The sequence below is a fragment of the Rhipicephalus microplus genome, chromosome 4 (genome assembly GCF_043290135.1).
Source record: "Rhipicephalus microplus isolate Deutch F79 chromosome 4, USDA_Rmic, whole genome shotgun sequence".
NCBI classification, from domain to species: Eukaryota; Metazoa; Arthropoda; class Arachnida; order Ixodida; family Ixodidae; genus Rhipicephalus; species Rhipicephalus microplus.
In genome coordinates, this window is record NC_134703.1 from 112830399 (window position 1) to 112851807 (window position 21409).

The 21409-nt window shown below is 46.9% G+C and overlaps 1 protein-coding gene across 2 annotated transcripts in view; it reads right to left on the reverse strand.

The window, feature by feature from the left end:
- Window positions 1-18173, reverse strand: part of LOC119183055 (glycine receptor subunit alpha-2-like) — a 52087-nt gene extending 33914 nt beyond the window's left edge. The window contains exons 1-5 of one of the 2 annotated variants that reach the window (XM_075893513.1): window positions 17900-18173; window positions 12425-12492; window positions 9557-9786; window positions 4405-4487; window positions 2118-2252 (exon numbers count right to left, since the gene is read on the reverse strand). In XM_075893513.1, coding sequence (XP_075749628.1) covers window positions 2118-2252; window positions 4405-4487; window positions 9557-9786; window positions 12425-12492; window positions 17900-17999 — 616 coding nt within the window. In that variant the 5' untranslated portion in view covers window positions 18000-18173. Of the gene's footprint in view, window positions 1-2117; window positions 2253-4404; window positions 4488-9556; window positions 9787-12424; window positions 12493-12915 lie in introns of both variants that reach the window. The other variant, XM_075893514.1, reaches the window with a different exon arrangement.
- Between the last annotated feature and the right edge of the window lie 3236 nt (window positions 18174-21409).

Consider the following 21409-nt stretch of genomic DNA (forward strand, 5'->3'; position numbering starts at 1 on the left):
AACACAAACCCAAAACACTGCGGATCAACATCATCAGTAGCAGCAGCGGCGGCCGCGATCTCGTGCGCGAGCCATCACGTGTTCCCAAGAGCACGCACTAAGCGAGCCAAGCCCTCGTGAGCAGGCGACTCGAACGGTAGGCTGCCCCTGTTCGAGCCGAGGCCTGGTGAGAGGGCTACCCTCAACGCTCCACCGGTCACCTCGAAGACATCGACTCGTAATAGGATTCAACGTATACTCGGTGAGTCGGCGTGTTTCATGGCTTCCCGACAGCGCAGGCCACTTTGTGGGTTGAGTTCGAGATTCGAGGACTTCGACCCTGCCATACAGCCCGAGTTTGGTCAGGCAATGAGTGGGGGCGAAGGTGATTTTGGCGAGTGGCAAGACCTCCGAGACAAGCTGAATTTCATGAGACCATGCCGTCTGGATCTGTCACGGCGTAAATCAACAGACGCTCGCCACACACAGCCTAGCTCCAGTAAACGCACCCATGACTCTGACGAACCACAACCACGTGAATTAGAAACTGCAGTCGCCATCGAAGTAGAATGCGCATGCAGCATCAATGCGGAAGGAGAAAGCAACTGGGATGAGGCCGCAGCGTGTGCAACTGCTCATCAAACAAGCGCGGGCGAAGTAGACTTGAAAAATACCGCTGAAAACAGCTGGCACAGCAGCGTGCGCCACCGACTGCAATTAATACATCATGTAGATGCACCCACCAATAACAACCAGATGAGCAATGGAGCACAAAGTTCTTGTAGCTCAGAAAAAGAACAGCATTTTCCGCTTAACAATCAGCTTGACTTCGAATATACGGAAGGGCGTAACACTGAAGAGGAAAATGCTGTCGAGTGATCGAATGCGGATGAAGAGCGACACAACATGGTGTCCGAAACAAACAACCGCCGAGGTTCGCATTCTCAGCACCCTTCAAGCCCGAATGCTATGCGTGGTTCCCCAGCTTTTGCGGTGCAAGAAACTAACCAAGACCGCTCACCTATACGAGGATGGGACCATCTCAAGCGTCACATTAACCCAAGACCTCCTGGAATGGTGGTCGTTGACCACCGGTAGGTCACATGCAGAACGTCCGGCCACACCAGCAGTACCGCCCCTCACCTACGCGCCGCACTAGAGAGCAAGCGATCAACACCGATTAAGAGAGCGGTGACAGTGAGCACGGCGGGAAAGTGCCAAAACTGCAAAGCCTCAAAGGCGAAGGGCACCGACCGGGCCAATCCTGTGCTTTCTCTCGGAGCTGAACTTTCACTCGGAGGCTCCATCTCGGGATGAAGCGACGATGGAAGACTTCATGGAACGTTTCGAGTACAAGCAAGTTTATCACCGACCGCTACCGCTGTGTGTACAAACAAGTGAATGTGTACCTATACTTGTGAGACTACCCCGTATCTTCACCCTTTGTGTCGGGTTGTTTACTAATATTTGTATTTACATCAACTGTTTCAAATATGTTAACTTTTTCTTTACCTTTTGTTCACGATTGTATAAAGTTATTAATGCGTGTACTACCAGTTTATTCATGCATGTAGTTTACTACTTCTTACTTGGTACTTGTTCAGCAACGCTGTTCCGACCAAATTTTGTTGCTACTTGTGATGTGGCCGTTTTATTCTTGTGCTTTTCTTTTTGCTCCCGCTCATGTAAAAACCCTTTAAAAGGTTAACGGTATGGTGAAAATAAGTACAATCAATAATGTTATGAGTAACTTCTATAATCTATTCACAAGGCACAGAACTCGTCGAGCGAGATAGTGCCAGTCCAGACTTCCTCTACTTTCATGCAGGCGCGTTGTCGTGGCTGTTATGGATCATTATAATCAGCAGCGAAAACACCTTCGTGTGCTCATTGATAATCATTGGCTTGAGCTGCGTGCGGTAGCATGCGCTCACTATCACATTCCTTTCCCGCTTCTTTTTTTTCATTATTTTATCGTAATCACGTTCTCATGTTTCTCCTGTCTGTGCAGAAAAGTACCCGGTGACATGCTTTTCAGATGGTCATAGCTGTATTTTCTCTCTGTGTTTAGCACACGTTCTATCAATAATATACTGTCTCATAGTTTCGCGTATCTAAAACAACATCGAGCCCCCTACCTGTATCAAAGGACATAGTAAAGTTCTCGTAGACCATGTCCATCAGGTCGAACTGAGGGATTTGCACTTCACCCTCGAAGAACACTGGATCGACGTCTTCCCATACCAGAATGGCTCTTTTAGTTGTCTCTGAATCTGCGAAAATGAGCACGTTGTGGCAGTGTGAATTGTGGAAGCTTGAACGGCAGAGAAAAAGACAGAAAAAAAACGGCAATTTTTTAAACCTTGAAGTGCAACTTAGAGGTCCATGGTGGTGCTTTCTATGCGGGATCAGGAAAATAAATTTACGCAATTTGTATGGGGCGTCGTCGTTGTGTGAAACTTGAAAAATTATCTTAACGCCATGTTTTCAGAAAACTAACCTGACCAGTTTAAAAAGTGTCATAGATTTTCAAGGGCCCCTAAATCATTCTGATTTCAAAGAATAATTAGTGGTTTCTTTCTCGCCTTTAATAGCCTTTTTACAGGTGCCATTCCCACTTTGCCACTTATTTCTTCACGAAACATGAGGACATAATTTAGCCCTAAGCGTTTAGGCAATGAAGATTTCGCAATTTCCGGCTACACGCTGTTATATCCGCTTGCACAGTCGAGAAGAAACAAATAAAAATTGCTGCGTAGTAGGCCAGCATTCATTAGTTTGTTTGTTTTGTGTCCTTTGATAAATGGCACGTACCCGCTTTGGGAGATTGGTCAAGAATGCGACTTTGAGACTGTTTAATGTTATTTTAAGTAATGTATGTGACAAAAACGCCCCAAGAAAGAAATTAGAGATAGATAGAGAAAGGAAATGCCGGGAGGTTAACCAGATATTGGCATCTGGTTTGCTACCCAGCGCTGGGGGCGGGGAAGTAGGGGCAAAAAAGGAGGGAGTAGATAGAGAAAAAAATGCACGCGCACTCATAAGAAAACAAAAACAGACACAGGAAGGGCGTCCTAGCTACAACCGTTCAGAAAAAGAAATTAAATTGCAATTATACGTAATATAGTCAATTTAAACTACAAGTAATATGCTTTTGAGCTTGTAGTTCAGACTGCCGTATTAACCTAATGGGAACGATTTGGAAAACTTTGTGAAGTTTTACCTTATTGAAATGGCGAGGAAATTCAAATAGCGGATTAAAATCTATGCAATCCTTCGTCATGCTTCAGAGAAGTGGGGTAACCGCTACACACTTGCAAGGAATTTCGGACCAATTTTCGATGCAGTAGCTGACGACGATGAAGAATTAGGCTTGAAGTGGGTATGGCCACAGTTAACAGGTGATAAAGAGCAAGCTTTTGTAATGGTGGGAGTATTGGACGGCCCAATCGTTACGGAATTGGCATTGTACGACACCTTGTTGTTCCTTTGCCGTTCGAAAACGCGTTATTACTCCTATTGACGTGATTCCTTTTCCCACATCAAGCCTGCCTGAGGCAAGTTCGCAAACAAATTCCAAATGCCGGCATGGCTCTGGTAGAATACTATGCTGGCAGACAGTGGACTTGAGTTTGATTCCCACCATGTCCTTAATGTTTTTGTATTTATAAAATTTTCTTATTTAGTGCAATAGTGGTGTACTGGCGGCGGCGGCGGTGGATAAGTACGGCACTGTGCGTGACCCGTGTTGTGACCTCATAACAGCTTTAGCCTTAAAAGAAGCGATGTCAGTTGGTCATACGTGATGGTCATGCAAGACAACGTAGAAAGGGCGTGCGACTGCATGGCAAAGCATGCAGGTATAAAACAATTAACATCTGATATCTCTGGTACATGCATCAATCGAGAGCTTACTTTCTCTTGACGTCTTGTGAACAGATGGCTGGCGTCACGAATGGCGTCGAAAAGAAGACAACCACCAGGAGAGAATGGCGCGGTAATTCTTTGCATTAAGTGGACCTGTTTAGCGGCCCTTTAAAGAGTTATACCGCAGACAACAGCTTTTCTTTTAACCTTGTGTATCCCCTTTTTCAATCAGTAAGGCAATTAAAATGTGGGACAAAATATGAGAGTGAACACATAGGATATTGAAAATAAAAGGATACAAATGAAGAAGTCGTCGACAGACTGCTGACAGATAGACGTCTGTCATCATTCGAATATTCACTGAAGTTTCATTGATAGACATACTACATATTCGTGAGTATCAGTTTTCGCCAGTATAAATATTCCTGAATATGCACATGAACCAAGCTACACTTTTTGGTACTATCTTCCATCTAGTAAGGGTGTGAAGGCTTAAGAAGTGCGCTTGCTTCTACACAATGCATGCAAGAGTGGCTTTTCAGACAGTCATATACTCACAAGTGCTAATGGTCAGGGGGCATCTCTGGATGTCAAGTGGATAACGCCTGAATCTCATTGGACAGGCTAACTCTAGCGTGAGCCTGAAAACAGACGAGATGTAATATTATGTAGCCTGAAACAATTAGCGGGAAATAAATGATGAATTCATGGAATTGCTGATTCTGGATATGTGCACGAAGATGAACGCTGAAGTTTTACTTGTTCTTTATATCCATGCCTTTTTTTAAAAAATGCGAAGCATTTCTTAGCGAACTTCACTGACTTTGAGCGTATCTATCTATCTATCTATCTATCTATCTATCTATCTATCTATCTATCTATCTATCTATCTATCTATCTATCTATCTATCTATCTATCTATCTATCTATCTATCTATCTATCTATCTATCTATCTATCTATCTATCTATCTATCTATCTATCTATCTATCTATCTATCTATCTATCTATCTATCTATCTATCTATCTATCTATCTATCTATCTATCTATCTATCTATCTATCTATCTATCTATCTATCTATCTATCTATCTATCTATCTATCTTGCAGTAATTTTATTTTTCATATAATTTTCATTGCAGACTTTTCAACGGAGCAATAAGTTAATAAGTCTAGGTTCCAGCACTTTCATGCTGTACAGCATGGTTCTATCAGCCCTTCGAACTACTTAACTTCGAGCATGAATTAGTCCTCAACATTTCAAATAATATTGTTTGCCTGGAAAGTTTACATTAAACAGCAGGGCGACATCAGACGCAAGAAGCTGCCCTACATCAGATTTGAAGACGCAATGCTGAAAATAACGAACTATTTAGTTGACTGAGGAAGTAAACAAGTGCGCTTGCTATCGCGACAACCGTTACAAAGTTGTCGCTGGGAATGGCTGCAGACGTGCCTTATGGTAAACATTGAGGCCCATGAGGCGTGAGATACTCGTGTTCCTCTATTAGAGGCTCTTCTTCTTGGGAGAGCTCTAGTTTCTGTGCTATTTGTCAGGCCCTTTTTTCAACGTTGGACGTGAACAGGCACAACTTATTTTCAGAACAACATGGTGCTAAGCATTACCTTCAGGTGAGAGTTGATGTGTTTGTCGCCTTGTAAATTTTAACTATTTTGTCACCTTGGTATCTCATGCCCTGGTGATTCTACCACGATGTTGATGTATACTATAAAAGAGTGTTTGTACCTACTCATTAATCCATTTGATCATTTTCCTATAGTGTCAGTTGTGAGTGAGTTATATGCGTTTGTTGTTCTGTTGATTTGATTCTGCCATTTACTCTGTGTGGAAATGTTAGTTTTTGTGTGATTGTCAGGTGATGTACAATTATGAAAGTCTGAATATATTCCTAAATAATGATTCGTCACGCATAACCTATGCACTGTACATAGTGAAAATATTTTTTTTTCTAAACAGAAGAGCGTAACATAGACTTGCAGAGTATAGCATAGGAAGTGGGACGGAAGTGCAAATGAGAGTGATGAGGATGGAAAGGGGGAGAGATAGCATGAAGCATAGCATAGAATACGAAAAAAAAAAACAAAGTAGAAAAAAGAGGAACCCAGAAATACAAAAGAAGAGAGAAAAAAAGGCAAGGAAGGTAGAAAAGGGACAAAGAAAAATGCATAAAAAACGTGAAACATAAAAGACAAAAGGACATGAAAAAACAGAGATGAGAGAAAAAGAAAGAAAGATAAAGAAAAAGAAGGTCATTAAGCTCCACACATCCATCTGTCTTGGCACCACCAGGAGGAAGCTGCCTTAATTTCTTTTTCTGGTGTTGTAGTCGCTCTTTCATTGCTATAGTACCATCGTAAGCTGCTTGTTGAACGTAATAAAGCATGGGTTTTTACGTCCCGAAAACCAGCTCGTTGAACGTAAACAGTTGTTATAATCGCACATAGGAAGACGGACATAGATAATCTGAATAAAAAACATCGGCCAAGACGTGACACTATCATTGTTCCACTGGTAGCAGGTTCGTATTTCGCTGGTAAAATATCACGATGATAGTGGTTCGAACATATATTAACAATTTAGAGTAGTGCGTACTACATTGAGGAAGAGTATAGCCATCCCGATTTCCAACTTACACTAACTTGATGATTAGGTAAGACAGGTACTGGGTGGCTTATGGTTTTGTGCGCCCGCGCAGCCTAGTAGCACTGGCGGGGAACAAAAGCCTAAACTAGAAGCCCCCTTATTCTCAAAGACCGAAAATTCAGTATATACCTTCTTCTATGCTACACACAGCATTATAGGAGTTAGTCGTTAACGTCAAGCGCTTCCTTTGTATCTGAAAGTGGCAAAAGCTATTGGATGCAAAGCAGCCTATGGCAGAGTTCAATCCGGTGTGTGACCACCCAACGCCTCCTAGAAAAAGTATGCCTGGAAAGCTGCTCTCTTTTCAATTGGTAGCTTCCTGCCAACACGCAATCTCGGAGGCCATGCCACCTGCTGCGTGCTGCAACCGTCCACCGCGTGCGAACGCTCGCCTCCGTTCCGCTTAGTCACGGGACGTTACCGTACCGCTCTTTCAAGTGACGTCTCAGCTGCTCTGAGGCGACTGTGAGAGCATTGCTGTGCTCGCAGGGGGCGGCCGCTAGAGGCGTTCGCCTTCGTACCGGAGGGGGAGAGTAAAATAAGAAAGTAGAGCAGCATGTTCGCGCCTCACGTTTCAGGCATAATTTTTAAAGACAATAGGTTTTAATGGGGACCTTCGAAGCAATAATATCTGCCTGCCTGCCTGCCTGCCTGCCTGCCTGCCTGCCTGCCTGTCTGTCTGTCTGTCTGTCTGTCTGTCTGTCTGTCTGTCTGTGTGTGTGTCTCTGTATTTTTCTGTTTGTCCACCCTTAACGGTACCTTAAATGGCGCCTAAGTGACCAAACGCAGCGCCCACCAATATAAATGGCACCTAACTGACCACATCCGCAATGCCCACAGATATTGATCAAGGTTCAGCGATCATACTTGTGCGATTGTCAATTAAAAAGCAATTATTGCGCACATCTGAGGCACTATAACATGTCAATATTACGTCTATGTTATTTTTTACTGAAAAATGCATACATAAGTAATCTTAAGGATTATAGCCTTTATAACGCTGCGCTGGCCATGCAACGCTTGCACGAAACGGCAAGTGTTTCCAACGCTTTGCTAAGACGACATGGTGGTGGCACGTACCCGTCACCTTGCGTTTTACACCTTATCACCTCAGAGACGGGTGCGCACGGCGCGCGCCCCGTTTTCCAGGATAACTGCCAGATAGCCCTCATGTGTCACATGTGACGTGACTTGATGCGCTCGTTCATATACGCTGCATACTCGTGGAAATCTAAAGCAGCGCCTCCAGAACATCATTCACATATTTTCTTGCAGAACATCAAATAAACGTTTTTTTTCACTCTCTCCAGACGCAAGACTATCGTCTTTTGACGACATTTATGGTGTAACATGTAGATACGAGGCCAATTTTTTTTTTAACTCTGCACGCGCGACAGCTGGTACAACCACTGTCAGAACACGGTAGCGCGTTTCGACCTGTGTTACAGGCTGCCTGAGACTCTGTGGTCACTCCCCATTACACTCTATCAACATTTATTTGATGACGTCGGGAAACGAGATTCTACAGACGCGCGATAAAACAACGCGTTGTATTTTAGCCAGAACGTGCTCGCACGTGCTAGCGCGTTTTTCCTTGCGTAAATGGCTATGAACCTCCTGTGCTGCTTCTCATCGGCTCATGGTTTCCTTTAGCTGGAGATAGTGTAATTTTCCTTACTTTAGCACAAAAGCTCAACTTAAAAAAAAAAAAGCAATAGTTTGGCTTCGCTGTAGTGACCGGGCGTTTGGCGGGAAGCAACACGTGCTAATGGTATTGAAATCAGAGAAGGGCAGTATTAGTGTACATGTAACTTGAACATACCGGAACTAAACAAGAAAAAAAGTAAGAACAGTGTAGAAATCATACTAATAAGCGCTAAAACACCAATTTATTTTTGTGTATTGGAGTGTGGATTTCTAAAAAGGTTATATAGATTTAGGGTACTTGGTGCTATGGCAGGGCAAAAGCCGTCTCAGGTTATCGATGGCATCAATGTGGCTAGGTGTCGAATGTGTGTTTAGAAGAAGTGTTAAATGAATTAGAGCCCCTGATACTCTACTATAGGAGAACAGAACGCCATCCTAGGAAAATGGAATGGTTTTGTTTTAGAGCAAATGTTTGATGATTTAGAACACGATGTACTCTAGTCTGCGACAGCAATAAGCTGTCTCATGTGGTGAGAGACTGAGGTCCTAGAAGACGAATTCTGTTTAGAAAAAGTGGTGAACAATTAAGAGTACATGGTACGCCACTATGGAGAGCTGCAAGCCGTCCTTAAGGCCTAACACTTGATGAGGCCGCATCGACAAATGTCTTGCTCGAGCAAGAAGACCCCTTGAGCCAAGGCATTGCGAAAATGTGTCTTTGATTTCGCGAATTGTACTACCGCTGGAGCACCTCATTTAGCTTATTTTAGCTTATTATGATTTTCAGGCTTTATAAATTGTTTAGATGTTTTATTTGCTTTCCTATCGTTTCAGCGACACTTTCATTGTCTGTACAGTCACTCTGACAGTCACTCGCAGACACCATTTATTTCATGATGGTGCATACGAAGTACCCTTCATTTAGAAATTTTAATGATGCCAGAAAAACATATAAAATTAGTTCATTTTCGATCGGGTGTGACGTCTTCAGATGAGTACGCTGGAGTCGGGGCAAAATGAAAGTTACGAGAAGCGTCAGACTGAAATTACAAATTTCACAGTCTTTTAGGGGCGAAGCTCCTTAAGGCGTGGGTTGTGCAACTCCGGTATGTAGTAGCCACTTCTCGTTTTAGTCCTTGCAATGTCCGCTGGATGGCGGTACTTGTATAAGATGAATATAGGATGACAGGTTGCGAGGTGGTGGTATTTGGAGTGTGCACTAGATGGACGGATGGATGGACAGACAGACGAACATGCGGGCAGACGGACAAACGGGCGGAAGCAAGAATGAACAAACGCATAGATGTAAGGACTGACGGACGCTTTGACCCACTCATGATCATTCACTCTGCGGATATGCTGTGATTTTTTTTGCAATTCGATATGTCCTCGTGTTCACCTCATTGTGTAGTAGACGTCACCATCTGGTGTGATGTCCACCAGTTCATTTGGCATGGTGACGGCGTGCTTGCGTGCACGCTTGGCGTTCATGAAGTACAGGTCGGGCTTCCAGATCTTGTCCGCAATCTCTGCACCGTTCAGCCCCACCGTCCGGTTGACACCAAAGCGCCGCAGGTTAAGTCTCGGGTCGTGCCATGACTGTTGCAGGTGAATGTCCAGGTCGTACGTCTGAAGCGACATCATTGTGGCAATTAGATTTCACGCGCGTTAAGAAGCCACAGGACATAATTCGCGTCCTTGTCAAGCGCTTAACCACGTCATTCAATTCGTTGGCCTAGGTTTCACTGTTAGACATTCCTACGCTTGCTCAACTTTGACTCCAATCTTCGTTTTTTTTTCAATGCAGTGCATTTCTTAAGGCCTGACCACACGATTTCGTAGCAGTGCGTCACGCGGGGCTTTTCGACGTGCCATTGTGCGCTCTCCCTACAGTGATAGAGAGCGCGTGGCCAGGCGAAGTTGCGTGCTCCCTCTCTTCATATAGAGAGGTCACGACGCCGCCTCAAGAAGCTCCGCGCTGACGCGCTCCATCGGGTGCATGTGGTCAGGCCTTTAGTCACACGATGACACGCTTCAGCGTCGGTGGCGCTGTCCACACCTACACTGCACATGCTCGCTTCTCGTGCCGAGAGGCACATGCTTGCGTCTCCTGCTGACCCAGGAAGACACCCGCAAAACTGTCGCTGCAGGAGCCATCAAAGGATAAAACATCACCAGGTGTTCAGCAAGCGGAGCATGCGCAGTGGGGGTGTGGACCTCTCCCCCGTACTCCTCTTCCTCGAACACTGGAGCATATGTATGAAATAAAGGCAAGGGCGGCTTTTTTCTAGGCTTTCGTCTTATTTGACGCTTTGCTTCACTCATTAGATGCGATAGAAGCAACAGTACCTTCATCTAGCAGTGGGGCACAACCCAACATCAGCGTCTCACCACTCTCTGAAGGCAACGCTTCCCCTTTATTCAATAAATAGGAATAATAAAAACGAAATTGTAAATAAGCATTCCCAAACATTACCAAATTACGGAACATTCATGCGGTGCGGCCGCCACTCTACAACGTTCTAGTTCCCCAGTGGGAAGATGCGGCCGACTTTTTTTTGGGCTCCAGCTACTCAGTGCGCTGAAGTGTGTTCATGACAGTTGAACAAAGTTTCAAGCGGCACACTAAAACAAGTTGTACAAAAACGATGAAAGAACAACACAGCAAAACGTGATGAAATAATCTAAAAAGCTGGCAAGGTTACTAATACTGTGCAAAAGTATACACGCAATATCATACATAGAAAGCGTATAAATTACTAGAGAACTCTGATATATTCCTGTATAGGAATGGAAGTACTTAGAAATACGCTAACAGGGCAGTGATCACAAATTAGCTTTGGTTGCTCGTCACTGGTAAGAAGTGAAACAGCGTAAACTGACCTTAATCGCTAGTCAAAACAGAGAAGGGAAAAAAGATACTTCTAAAGAATGTTTGTAAAATAGGCTAGTTGTTTTCATTCAGAGGTATTATCTGTCACAAAAAACCAAGAGGAAAATTATCTATGCGCAATCATTTACTGCATTGAAACAGCTTAACTTTACAGGGAGGTTATGATGCTGCTTGTATATTTTCAGGCAGCCTCAACGCTAACTTCTTATGCATCTGTGCCTAATCTTCTCAAAAAAGCACCCAGCTTAGTAATCAAAATGTTCAAGCTTCGCCAGCGAGAATAATTTCTTTTCTATTTTGTTAAAGTGCAAACACTTTCACTTCACTTGTGGTTTAAAAAAAAGTTTCTGGACAGAGAGATATCAACTATGTTTCTGTTCACTATCGATTAACGATTACTTTTTCTACTACTGTTTCTCGACCGTACTCCAAGTGTGATCCTCAAGCATAAATTGCGTCATTATAAAACGCCACTCGGCGAAACGCGTAACCTGAAGAACCCTCCTATTCTCCAAGTTTGCTGCTGGATCAACATGCCTCCAGGAAAGAGAGACAGGCTGTCCTCATCTTTCTGATTATAAAACAAGTGTTCGGTAACCCATGTGGATCCCGTGGCTTTGCGTAATGTAATGTAATTGAAAGATGCCCTTAACTGTGGTCAGTTGGTTAGTTTATGGTTTTGAGGCATGCCTTACAGTGGAAGGCTTTAACGTGCACCGAGACCCTTCATCACACGTGCCTGTTGATCAGGTTTTTTAGACAAAGCACAATTACCAAACAAACTTTCATTACGAAGAACTATGCTACTTCTACGAGACTAGCAAAATGCTATAGTAATGCGAACTGGAGTACAACCTCTCTGAAGACCCTTGTATCATTTCGCCTCCATCAAAATGCAATCGCCGTGGCCGTGATAGAACTCATGTTATTGGGTTCAAGAGCGAGGCACCATAAGCATTGAGGCACAGTGGTAGCGTTCCTCAACTATGAGTCATGTTAAAAGTTGGCAACAGTGCAGAAACCACACGAAAGGCAAGAGACGATGAGCCATCAGCTGTATACCTTAAGTATAATGATATTATTTTGGGCTTTACGTCCCGAAACTGGGACATGATTATGAGAGATGCTGTAGTGGAGGGCTCAGAAAATTTCGCCATCTGGATTTCTTTGACGTGAACCGACACCACGAGTACACAGGCCTCTACCACTTCACCTCCATTGAAGTGTGACTGACGTGCCGGGATCGAACTCGCGACCTGAGGTTCAGCAGCAGAGCTCCTTAGCACTGATCCACCGAGCCGTACAGCATTTAGCTAAGGTAACAATCTGGCTAGATTTACAGAGTAGAAATGTAAACAGGTAACAGAAACTCACCAGTTTGTTCGTGTTTATTGGGCCCAACGTCATGATGTGCACACTTACTCGCACTGGCGTCGGAATACCTGTTGAGTTAACACAAATATAAGTTTTCCACGGGCAAAAATTATGTGGTTGTAACAGCAGCGGCGGCCATTGCGCTGTTTAGCCCGAGCAGGTGCTTATCTAACTCTTCACTTTTCTAACTTGTGAGATTACGTCGGGATAATTTACACGAAATAAATTACACAAAGACCGTGAAGGAAAACTGATTACGAAACTATTTTCGGTTGTCGAACTGGTAGTACTCGACAATATAGGGTGCCCTTGCTAACTATTGCGAGTTTTTTGAAAAACTACGGCGATGAAATCTACGACGACACGGCCGAATGTACGTTGTTTACTATTTCATATAGTGATGTAACTTTTGTGTTCTGATTAATGCTGTGTTGGGGGCTGGCTGGTCCCGACGAAGCAGAAGAAGGAGAAGACGGCCGACGGAGACGTACGCGGCCGGCGGGGACATCGACCAGCCCGAACACGCGGGTTGGCGCGCAGCGCCGAAAGAAAAGCACACAACCGCACTCTACGGTTACCTAACACACACTGGTTTTATTTTACAGTCGCCTTGAATTCCCGGATGCCAGAGCGGCGCCCCCTGGCATCCTCACATGTCAAATCGAAACCGAAACCCCAGAACACAACAACCATCCCCTCCTCGAAAAAAGCACACCTATACACTGTTTATATTTATACATAATCGATACAAAAGTATATACAAGGTATAAACGTTAGAACATATGAAATTCAAAACACGGCACACCGAACTCACACACTACAAGTCCTGAAAATGCACTGACAAGCAAAAAAATGTACACAACCGTTCGGAACAAGAGTTCTACGTCACGTAGTCTTCGAACCGACGCGGCTTCTGCCGCTTCCGCTTAGGGTGGGCCCTTTTGGGTGTCGAATCGGGTGTCTCTGCACCTTGGTCACTTCTGCTCTGATGTGACACATCAAGAGCAGTGGAAGATTGTGAAGGCTCTGAATGAGCGTTAAAATTTGCGGTCTCATCAGAGCTCGCAGCATGAGCTTTGGAAGAATTTTGCCGACCGGAGTCCGGTTCAACGGTATCAGCCGTATTTGAAGGTTCGAAGTGAACAGTATGACTTGGTGTACTTGAACCAGCGACACCGACTGGTAACTCCTCCCCCCTTGAAGAAATGCCTGTACATGGAGGCCACAGGTAATAATCTGATGCGTAGTTGAAAGGTGTGGACGGAACGTGATGAGGAAGACTTTTAGGTGTTGAAGGCGAATCCGTATGAAAAATAACAAGGCACGAAGCATTCCAGATGTTACCATCACTTAAGCGAAAAGAAGTGGGGCTAACCTGGCCCAAGACTTTGTAAGGACCGCGATACTTGGGCCGCTTCCCTGGCACACGAACCTTGACTAAATCGCCAGTGCGAACTTTGGACTGCTTTGCACCTCGACGGGTGTCGACATACTTTTTCATTGCTTGTTGCTGAGAAAAAACCTTGGTACGGATTTGATCAGGAGAAGACACTGCTATGTTGCGAGGCAGAGACACTATGTCGAGAGCAACTCGCGGTTGCCTACCGTGGAGAAGTTGAGCAGGAGACACTCCAGTGGTGCCTTGTGGTGTGAACCTGTACGAAGCTAAACATTCCGTCAAGACTTGCTTGAGGGGACGGTGCTCTAATTGGGCGATCTGGATATGTTCCTTCAGAACGCGATTAAAGCGCTCGATTTGGCCATTTGATTGGGGATAGAAAACTGATGACCTCAAGTGCTTAATTCCTCGTTGTGAAAGAAAAACTTTGAATTGTTGGGACTGAAACTGTGGACCATTGTCCGTAACTATGGCATCAGGAAAACCTTCCCGGCTGAAGATTGAAGACAGAAACTCCATGATGACCTCAGAAGTAACCGTATGTGTGAAACAAATTTCTGGCCATTTGGAATGGTAGTCGATGAGAGAAACAATGAACCGGGCATTTTGCGGAACATTATGCAAAGGACCGATGATGTCCATGCCGAGTTTCTGCCAAAGCCGATCAGGCCACTGGACTGGCTGCAACGGAGAAAATGCAGGTTTGGCAGACTTGTCAGCTGCCTGACATATATGGCAGTTGTAAACTGCATGCTCGACCTGCTTATCTAAGGCTGGCCACCAGTACCTGTCTCTGAGATTCTGTTTGGTGCGGACAATGCCAGGATGGGCCTCATGGGCAAGCTGTATTAGCTTGTTACGGAAAGAAGCAGGGGGAATCACGCGTTCATCGCGGAAAAGCAAGTCCTCGACACAAGACAGTTCCTGTCGGACTGCGAAGTAAGGCAAGAATTCAGAAGCAAGAGCACCTTTGGAAGGCCATCCTTCACGTAAATATTTGAGAACTTGAGACAAAGTGGAATCTGCAGCTGTAGCTGCCTGAAGCTCAGCTTTAGTAATGCAGGAAGTAACTAATGAAACAACTTCCTCATCCCGCTCTTCAGTAACCGGTATCTGAAGAGGAAGGCGCGACAGTGCATCAGCAACCACGTTATTAGAACCCTTACAATATTGAACACTGAAATTATAATACATGAGTTTGGCACACCAACGGGAAATGCGAATGGGGCGGCGGCCTTCGGATCCTGCAGAAAGAAGAGCCACTAGTGCTTGGTGATCGGTACGTAATGTGAAGTGCCGGCCCCACAAGTAAACATGCCATTTCTCACAGGCAAAAAGACAAGCGAGAGCTTCACGCTCTCCTACTGAATATCTGCGTTCAGCAGGGGTCAATGTACGAGATGCAAAAGCAATAGTAATCAGCTGATCATCTCTGAGTTGTTGAAACACTGCTCCCAGTCCAACATCGGACGCATCCGTCGTGATGACGATGGGAAGCTTCTCATTGAAAATACTAACAGCTGGCTTTGAGGCCAGTATTGACTTTACTCGAATGAAGCTCTGCTCAGCTTCAGCTGACCAGTTAAAAGGCTGTGCTTGACGAAGTAGAGTACGCAGTGGTTCAACAACATCAGCATAGTGGGGAACAAACTTGGCATAATAACCCACAAGACCTAAAAAAGATTGCAACGTTTTAACATCAGTAGGCCGTGGGGCATTGACAATGGCCTGAACTTTAGATTCAACAGGTGTCAAGCCGCGGGAACTGACATTATGTCCTAGAAATTGTAACTCATTCACAGAAAAAATGCACTTGTTATTAAGTTTCATACCACATTCACTGATGCGGTTGAGAACAGTATGCAAATTAGCATCATGCTCTTCGCGAGTACGTCCCCACACTAAAATGTCATCCAAGTAACAAAGGGCGCCATTACAACCCTTAAGAATAATTGACATCATTTTCTGAAACACTGCAGGGGCAGATGCAAGCCCAAAACACACGCGGCGAAACCGAAACAAGCCTTCGTGCGATACAAATGTGGTCAAGTCTCTACTGCACTCAGAAAGTTCAACTTGGTGATAAGCGGACGCGAGGTCCAGCTTGGAGAAACATACTGCTCCGGAGAGCTGATGAAGCAGTTCTTCAATGTGAGGAAGTGGAAACCCGTCTACGACGATTGCCTTGTTTGGTTCTCGTAAGTCGACGCATAGTCGAAGGGATCCATCTTTTTTCTTGACGACGACCAGTGGAGAAACCCATTCGGAAGCAGAGACAGGTTCGATGATTCCGCTGGCTTGAAGGCGAGACAGTTCCGCAGAGACTTGCTCATGGAGAAGAAGAGGAATGCGGCGCAGCTTGGCACGCACAGGGCACACACCTGGTCGACGCATCACTTTATGCACAAAACCGCGCACACAACCCAGTTCACGGGTAAACAGGTGGTGGAATTCAGAAGGCGCGTTCGCCGGAAGATCATCTTGGACGTCGACTTGAGCACACGTCATAGACGCACCAATGATGATGGACAAAGCCCTGATTGCATCACGTCCCAAAAGCGAGCTGCCATTGGCTGTTACATAAAAAGTAATGGAAGCAGTGCGACTGTGATAGGAAACCTGAGCTGTAAATTGACCTAAATTATCGATCGTTTCCTTGGAATATGTTTGTAGAACGACGTTTGAAGGTAAAAGCCGAATGTTGGAAAAATGACTATGGAAGTCAGCGGCACTGATTAAAGAGACTGAGGCACCAGTGTCCACGAGAAATGACAAGGGCACACGGCCCACTGAAACTATGATGCTGGGCTCGGGCCTAGTGTGGAGGCCATCCAAATTTAAAACAGTGACCGTATTGGTTTGTGCAGCGCTCGAAGGAGCGGACGAAGAAACTGGTTCCGGAAGATTTGCTGGACGGGAATTGCATACGGACTCAAAATGTCCGATTTTTACGCACGCAAGACAAGTGCGGTTTCTCGCGGGACACTGCGCAAAATTGGCTAAATGCCGAGCCGATCCACAACGAAAGCAATGCGTGGTTGCGCTTGGAGAAGAAAGTTGCAAACGCGAATTAGGAGCTCGGTGCTGTTCCTGAAAACCCGAATTTGGCGGAATGGGGTCGCCATATTGTCGGCTTCCTCGCCCCCGCGACGCAGAGAGGTCGCCGTGGAAGGACTGTGCAGGCTGGCGTCCATGTTGGCCGCCGCGCCGAGACGAAGGTGAAGGGCCGCCATGTTGACGCGTCTCGTGAAACGAAGAGCCGCCGCCTTGGCCCCCGGCAGCAGAAAGTTGCTGCACTGAATGCAGAGCGAATTGCTCCAACTGGGAGCGAATAAGCTCGTCCTCTCGCGCAATCGAGAGGGCTTCGGATAATGAAATCGAGGAGCCCTTTTGAAGCATGCGGCAGCGGACGTTTTGCGAGGCTACACCGATGAAAAGCTGATGGCGGATCATATCGTCCTCGAGCGCGCCGAAGCCGCACGACGTGGCGAGCGTTCGAAGAGAAGTAATGAACTCGGCGACTGGCTCACCAGGCAATTGTCGCCTTTCTTGGAATTTCACGCGTGCGAGATAATCGCACGAAACATCTTTGAAATGCTCATCGAAAAGAGCAACAGCATCCTTGAAGGCATCGCCCGACGCTGGCGTCGGCGACGCGTTGGTGGCTTCCAAAGTATAGAAAAGCTTTAACCCGGCAGGGCCCAACGCGCTGAGCAGCAGGGCCTTGCGACGCTCGGGCTTGCTGGCGTCCTCCCCGACCGCGTCTGCGTAAGCCTGAAATACCAATTTCCAGTCCGCCCACGGAAGTGGCGGGTCTCCGGGCGAATGAAGAAATAGGGGAGGTGGAATGGGAGACGCCATTTCAAGCAAGAAGAATGGAGAGGTGCACACGAGAAGAAAATGACGCCAGTACACTGTTAGAAGACGAAGGCAGAGGCGGCGTAGCTGAATGAAGAAATGAAGCGACGCAGCACGCAGTAGCCACCTTGCAGGGAACAAAGAGCGTCTAGGGTTAGCCGGGTAGGTCCATTACAAGCAAGAAAAAGACGAACACGGAGAACGAAACGGGTTCTTACATGTCCTCGTCGCCATTGCTGTGTTGGGGGCTGGCTGGTCCCGACGAAGCAGAAGAAGGAGAAGACGGCCGACGGAGACGTACGCGGCCGGCGGGGACATCGACCAGCCCGAACACGCGGGTTGGCGCGCAGCGCCGAAGGAAAAGCACACAACCGCACTCTACGGTTACCTAACACACACTGGTTTTATTTTACAGTCGCCTTGAATTCCCGGATGCCAGAGCGGCGCCCCCTGGCATCCTCACATGTCAAATCGAAACCGAAACCCCAGAACACAACAATTAATTCGTCATTAGGCATGTTTTTTAGCTAAATTTGTGATAACCAAACTGTGCAAGCAATTTCAGCGAGAACATTGTAGACCTAATTTGTAAGATATCTGATCAGACAGTTTGTACCTTTATATATAATAAACATTCGTGTTTTTTCGCTCTATAAAAATGTCCTATAAATTAAAAAAACTCTATGCATCTTCATGAAGTGAATGAAGACAAGTAGGTGAACCTAAATGTCTTAATCACCAGCTAGTGTAAAGAGTTTGCGCTCATACATGTTTTATATTGTTCAGTCATATTAGTTCATTGGGCAACTTCTTTTTATTGTGCAATTATATGAACGCTTTGGGCTGATTTTTGCCGTCATCTCATGTATATATACATATATTGTAGCGAAGCCTCCGAACACTGAAATGGGTCAAACTTTTGAGTACCTTCTAGTGGGGCTACCCAACAAGGACGCCGCTCGCGCTGAGAGCCCGTGCTTGGCTGTGACTGTCGCCATTATATATTCTCGCTCGTTGCCGGCTAGTAAACGCCTTAACAATTTGGTGGAGAGTGCTGCGATCCCTGCCTATGCCTTTGGAGCTACGATCACGTACCCTGCCATCTACTATGTACCACGACGCTTCTATGCAAACGCCTCCTCCAATGCCACCCCCTTGTCCCGGTGTCCCCAGAATCCGCGATCCACCCATCTTCACTGGCGCTGATAGCACTGACGTGGAGGACTGGCTCGCTATTTACGAGCGCGTGAGCGTCCCCAACAAATGGGACGAGGACGGCAAGCTGACCAACTTGGTATTCTACCTTACGGGTGTTGCCAGTTTGTGGTATAACAACCACGCGTCCGATTTTGCCACCTGGTCCGATTTCAAGACCGCAATCATCAACGTCTTCGGCCGCCCTGCTGTTCGCAAGCTGCAAGCCGAGTAGCGCTTACGTGAACGTGCTCAGGAGGCTGGTGAGTCATTCACCAGCTATATTGAAGACGTCCTGGACCTATCCAACAAATCTAATGCCACCATGTCCGAGTCTGACAAGATCCGGAACATCATGAAAGGCATTGACGATGATGCCTTCACGATGCTGCTCGCCAAAAACCCCGGCACAGTGGCTGAGGTCATCACACTGTGCCAGAGCTACGAGGAGCTCCGCCGGCAGCGTTCGATGACCCGACACTCCCCACCACGAGCTGCAACGCTTGCTGGCTTGGAGGCCAGTTGTGACCAAGTGGCGTTGATGGCAGACCTAAAGTCCTTCATCCGTGAGGAAATCGCGCGTCAGTTCTCGCTCCTGCCCTTCGCCCACCAACCGACTGTTCAACAATCGCCTACTACGCTTCTCCCTCCCATCCGTCGAGCGATTGAACAGGAAATAGCGGAGGTAATGCCTGCGTACCACCCCCCACAGCCTCCGGCTCCTGCGCCCCTGAGTTACGCGCAAGTGGTCGCCAGGCCACCCCAAGTCGTTCCAGCAACCGCCCCTCTGACTTACGCCGAAGCTGCCGCTCGACCTCCGTCCTTTGCAGCGGGTGTGCCCGCTACGTATGTTGACGTAACCCCTCAGCCTCAGCTTCAGTCCACCATGCAGCCACCGTTCCGTTCATCAGCCCTTGCGACATGGGTGAGACCTACCCCGGTGAACAGATGGCGCACACCCGACAACCGGCCCATCTGCTTTGCGTGCGGTTACGCCGGTCACGTGGCCCGTTATTGCCATCGCGTACATCCGGCTCCAATTTCTTCACCGGTTGCTGGCCAACTCAGCCGTCCTTATTGCGAAGAACCGCCGTCTATGCCACCTCGATCTCGCCCAGGTCCATCTCGACGATCGCCGTCTCCACGATGTCGTTCCCTGTCCCCCATGCGGCCAAGTGCGGCAGATCATGAGCGGGAAAACTAGTCGTCGCAGTCCCCGAGGCAAGGACTGCGACGCTATCGCAATGTGAAAGCCCTCAGAGCAGCCCCTCGAATGTCATTGACATGTTTGTGGACGGTGTTTGTGCATCGGCTCTTATTGACACTGGAGCTGCCGTATCAGTTATGGACGAAAAACTCTGCCGCTTACTTCGAAAAGTGACGACGCCACTTTCTGGGTTATCCCTCCGTACTGCAAGTTTGCACCGCATTCATCCTACAGCAGGGTGCACAGCTCGCGTTGTCATCCAGGACGTTCTGTATGTCGCCCAGTTCATCATCATTCAGGCATGCTCTCATGACGTCATCCTGGGATGGGACTTTCTCTCCCGCCATGACGCCGTCATCCATTGTGCCGCCGCCGGAATTGAGCTCTCACCCTTCTCGCATTTGACGCCAGAAGACAGTCCCCCGACACTGAGCAAGATTCTAACGAAAGACTATACAACAGTGCCTCCAAACTCGACGACAGCTGTGTCTGTCTACTGCGCTGGTCTCTCCGACACCATTGGACCTGTTTCGCCATCTGACCGCGCTTGCAGCAGGAAAGGGTTGCTAGTACCTTTCGCGACCGTGCAGGTAAACCAGGGCAACACTGCTATTTTTGTAACCAACCCGTCGCCGTATGCTGTTACCTTGCTTCGAGGGGAATGTCTCGGCAGAGTGGAACCAGTCGTCGACGCACAAGTCCTGGACGTACCCGATGACACGCGCGGTCCCAGGTCGTGTACCATCAATGCTGTTTCCACTTCTGATTCGTCATCTGCTGATGTATTTGGCCCCTCCATCGCTGACAACCTTACGGCCGTACAGCGTTCCCAACTTCTGGACCTGTTGCAAGAATATCGTTCTTCTTTCGATGTCGGGCGAAGTTCTCTCGGTCGCACGTCCGTTGTTACGCATCGCATCGGCACTGGTGCCCATCCACCTTTACGGCAACGAGCGAGAATATATAATGGCGACAGTCACAGCCAAGCACGGGCTCTCAGCGCGAACGGCGTCCTTGTTGGGTAGCCCCACTAGAAGGTACTCAAGAGTTCGACCCAGGCCTCGGCGCTGTCCTGGCGCAGCGAAAACCCGGATTCCCTGAATATGTCGTAGCATATGCAAGTCGTACGCTCACGAGAGCCGAGAAAAACTGCACCGTCACGGAGAAAGAGTGCCTGGCGATCGTCTGGGCTCTTACAAAGTTTCGACCTTATTTGTATGGTCGCCCATTCGATGTCGTCACCGATCATCATGCACTATGCTGGCTTTCATCATTGAAGGATCCCTCAGGCCGTCTCACCCGTTGGGCTCTTCGCTTACAAGACTAC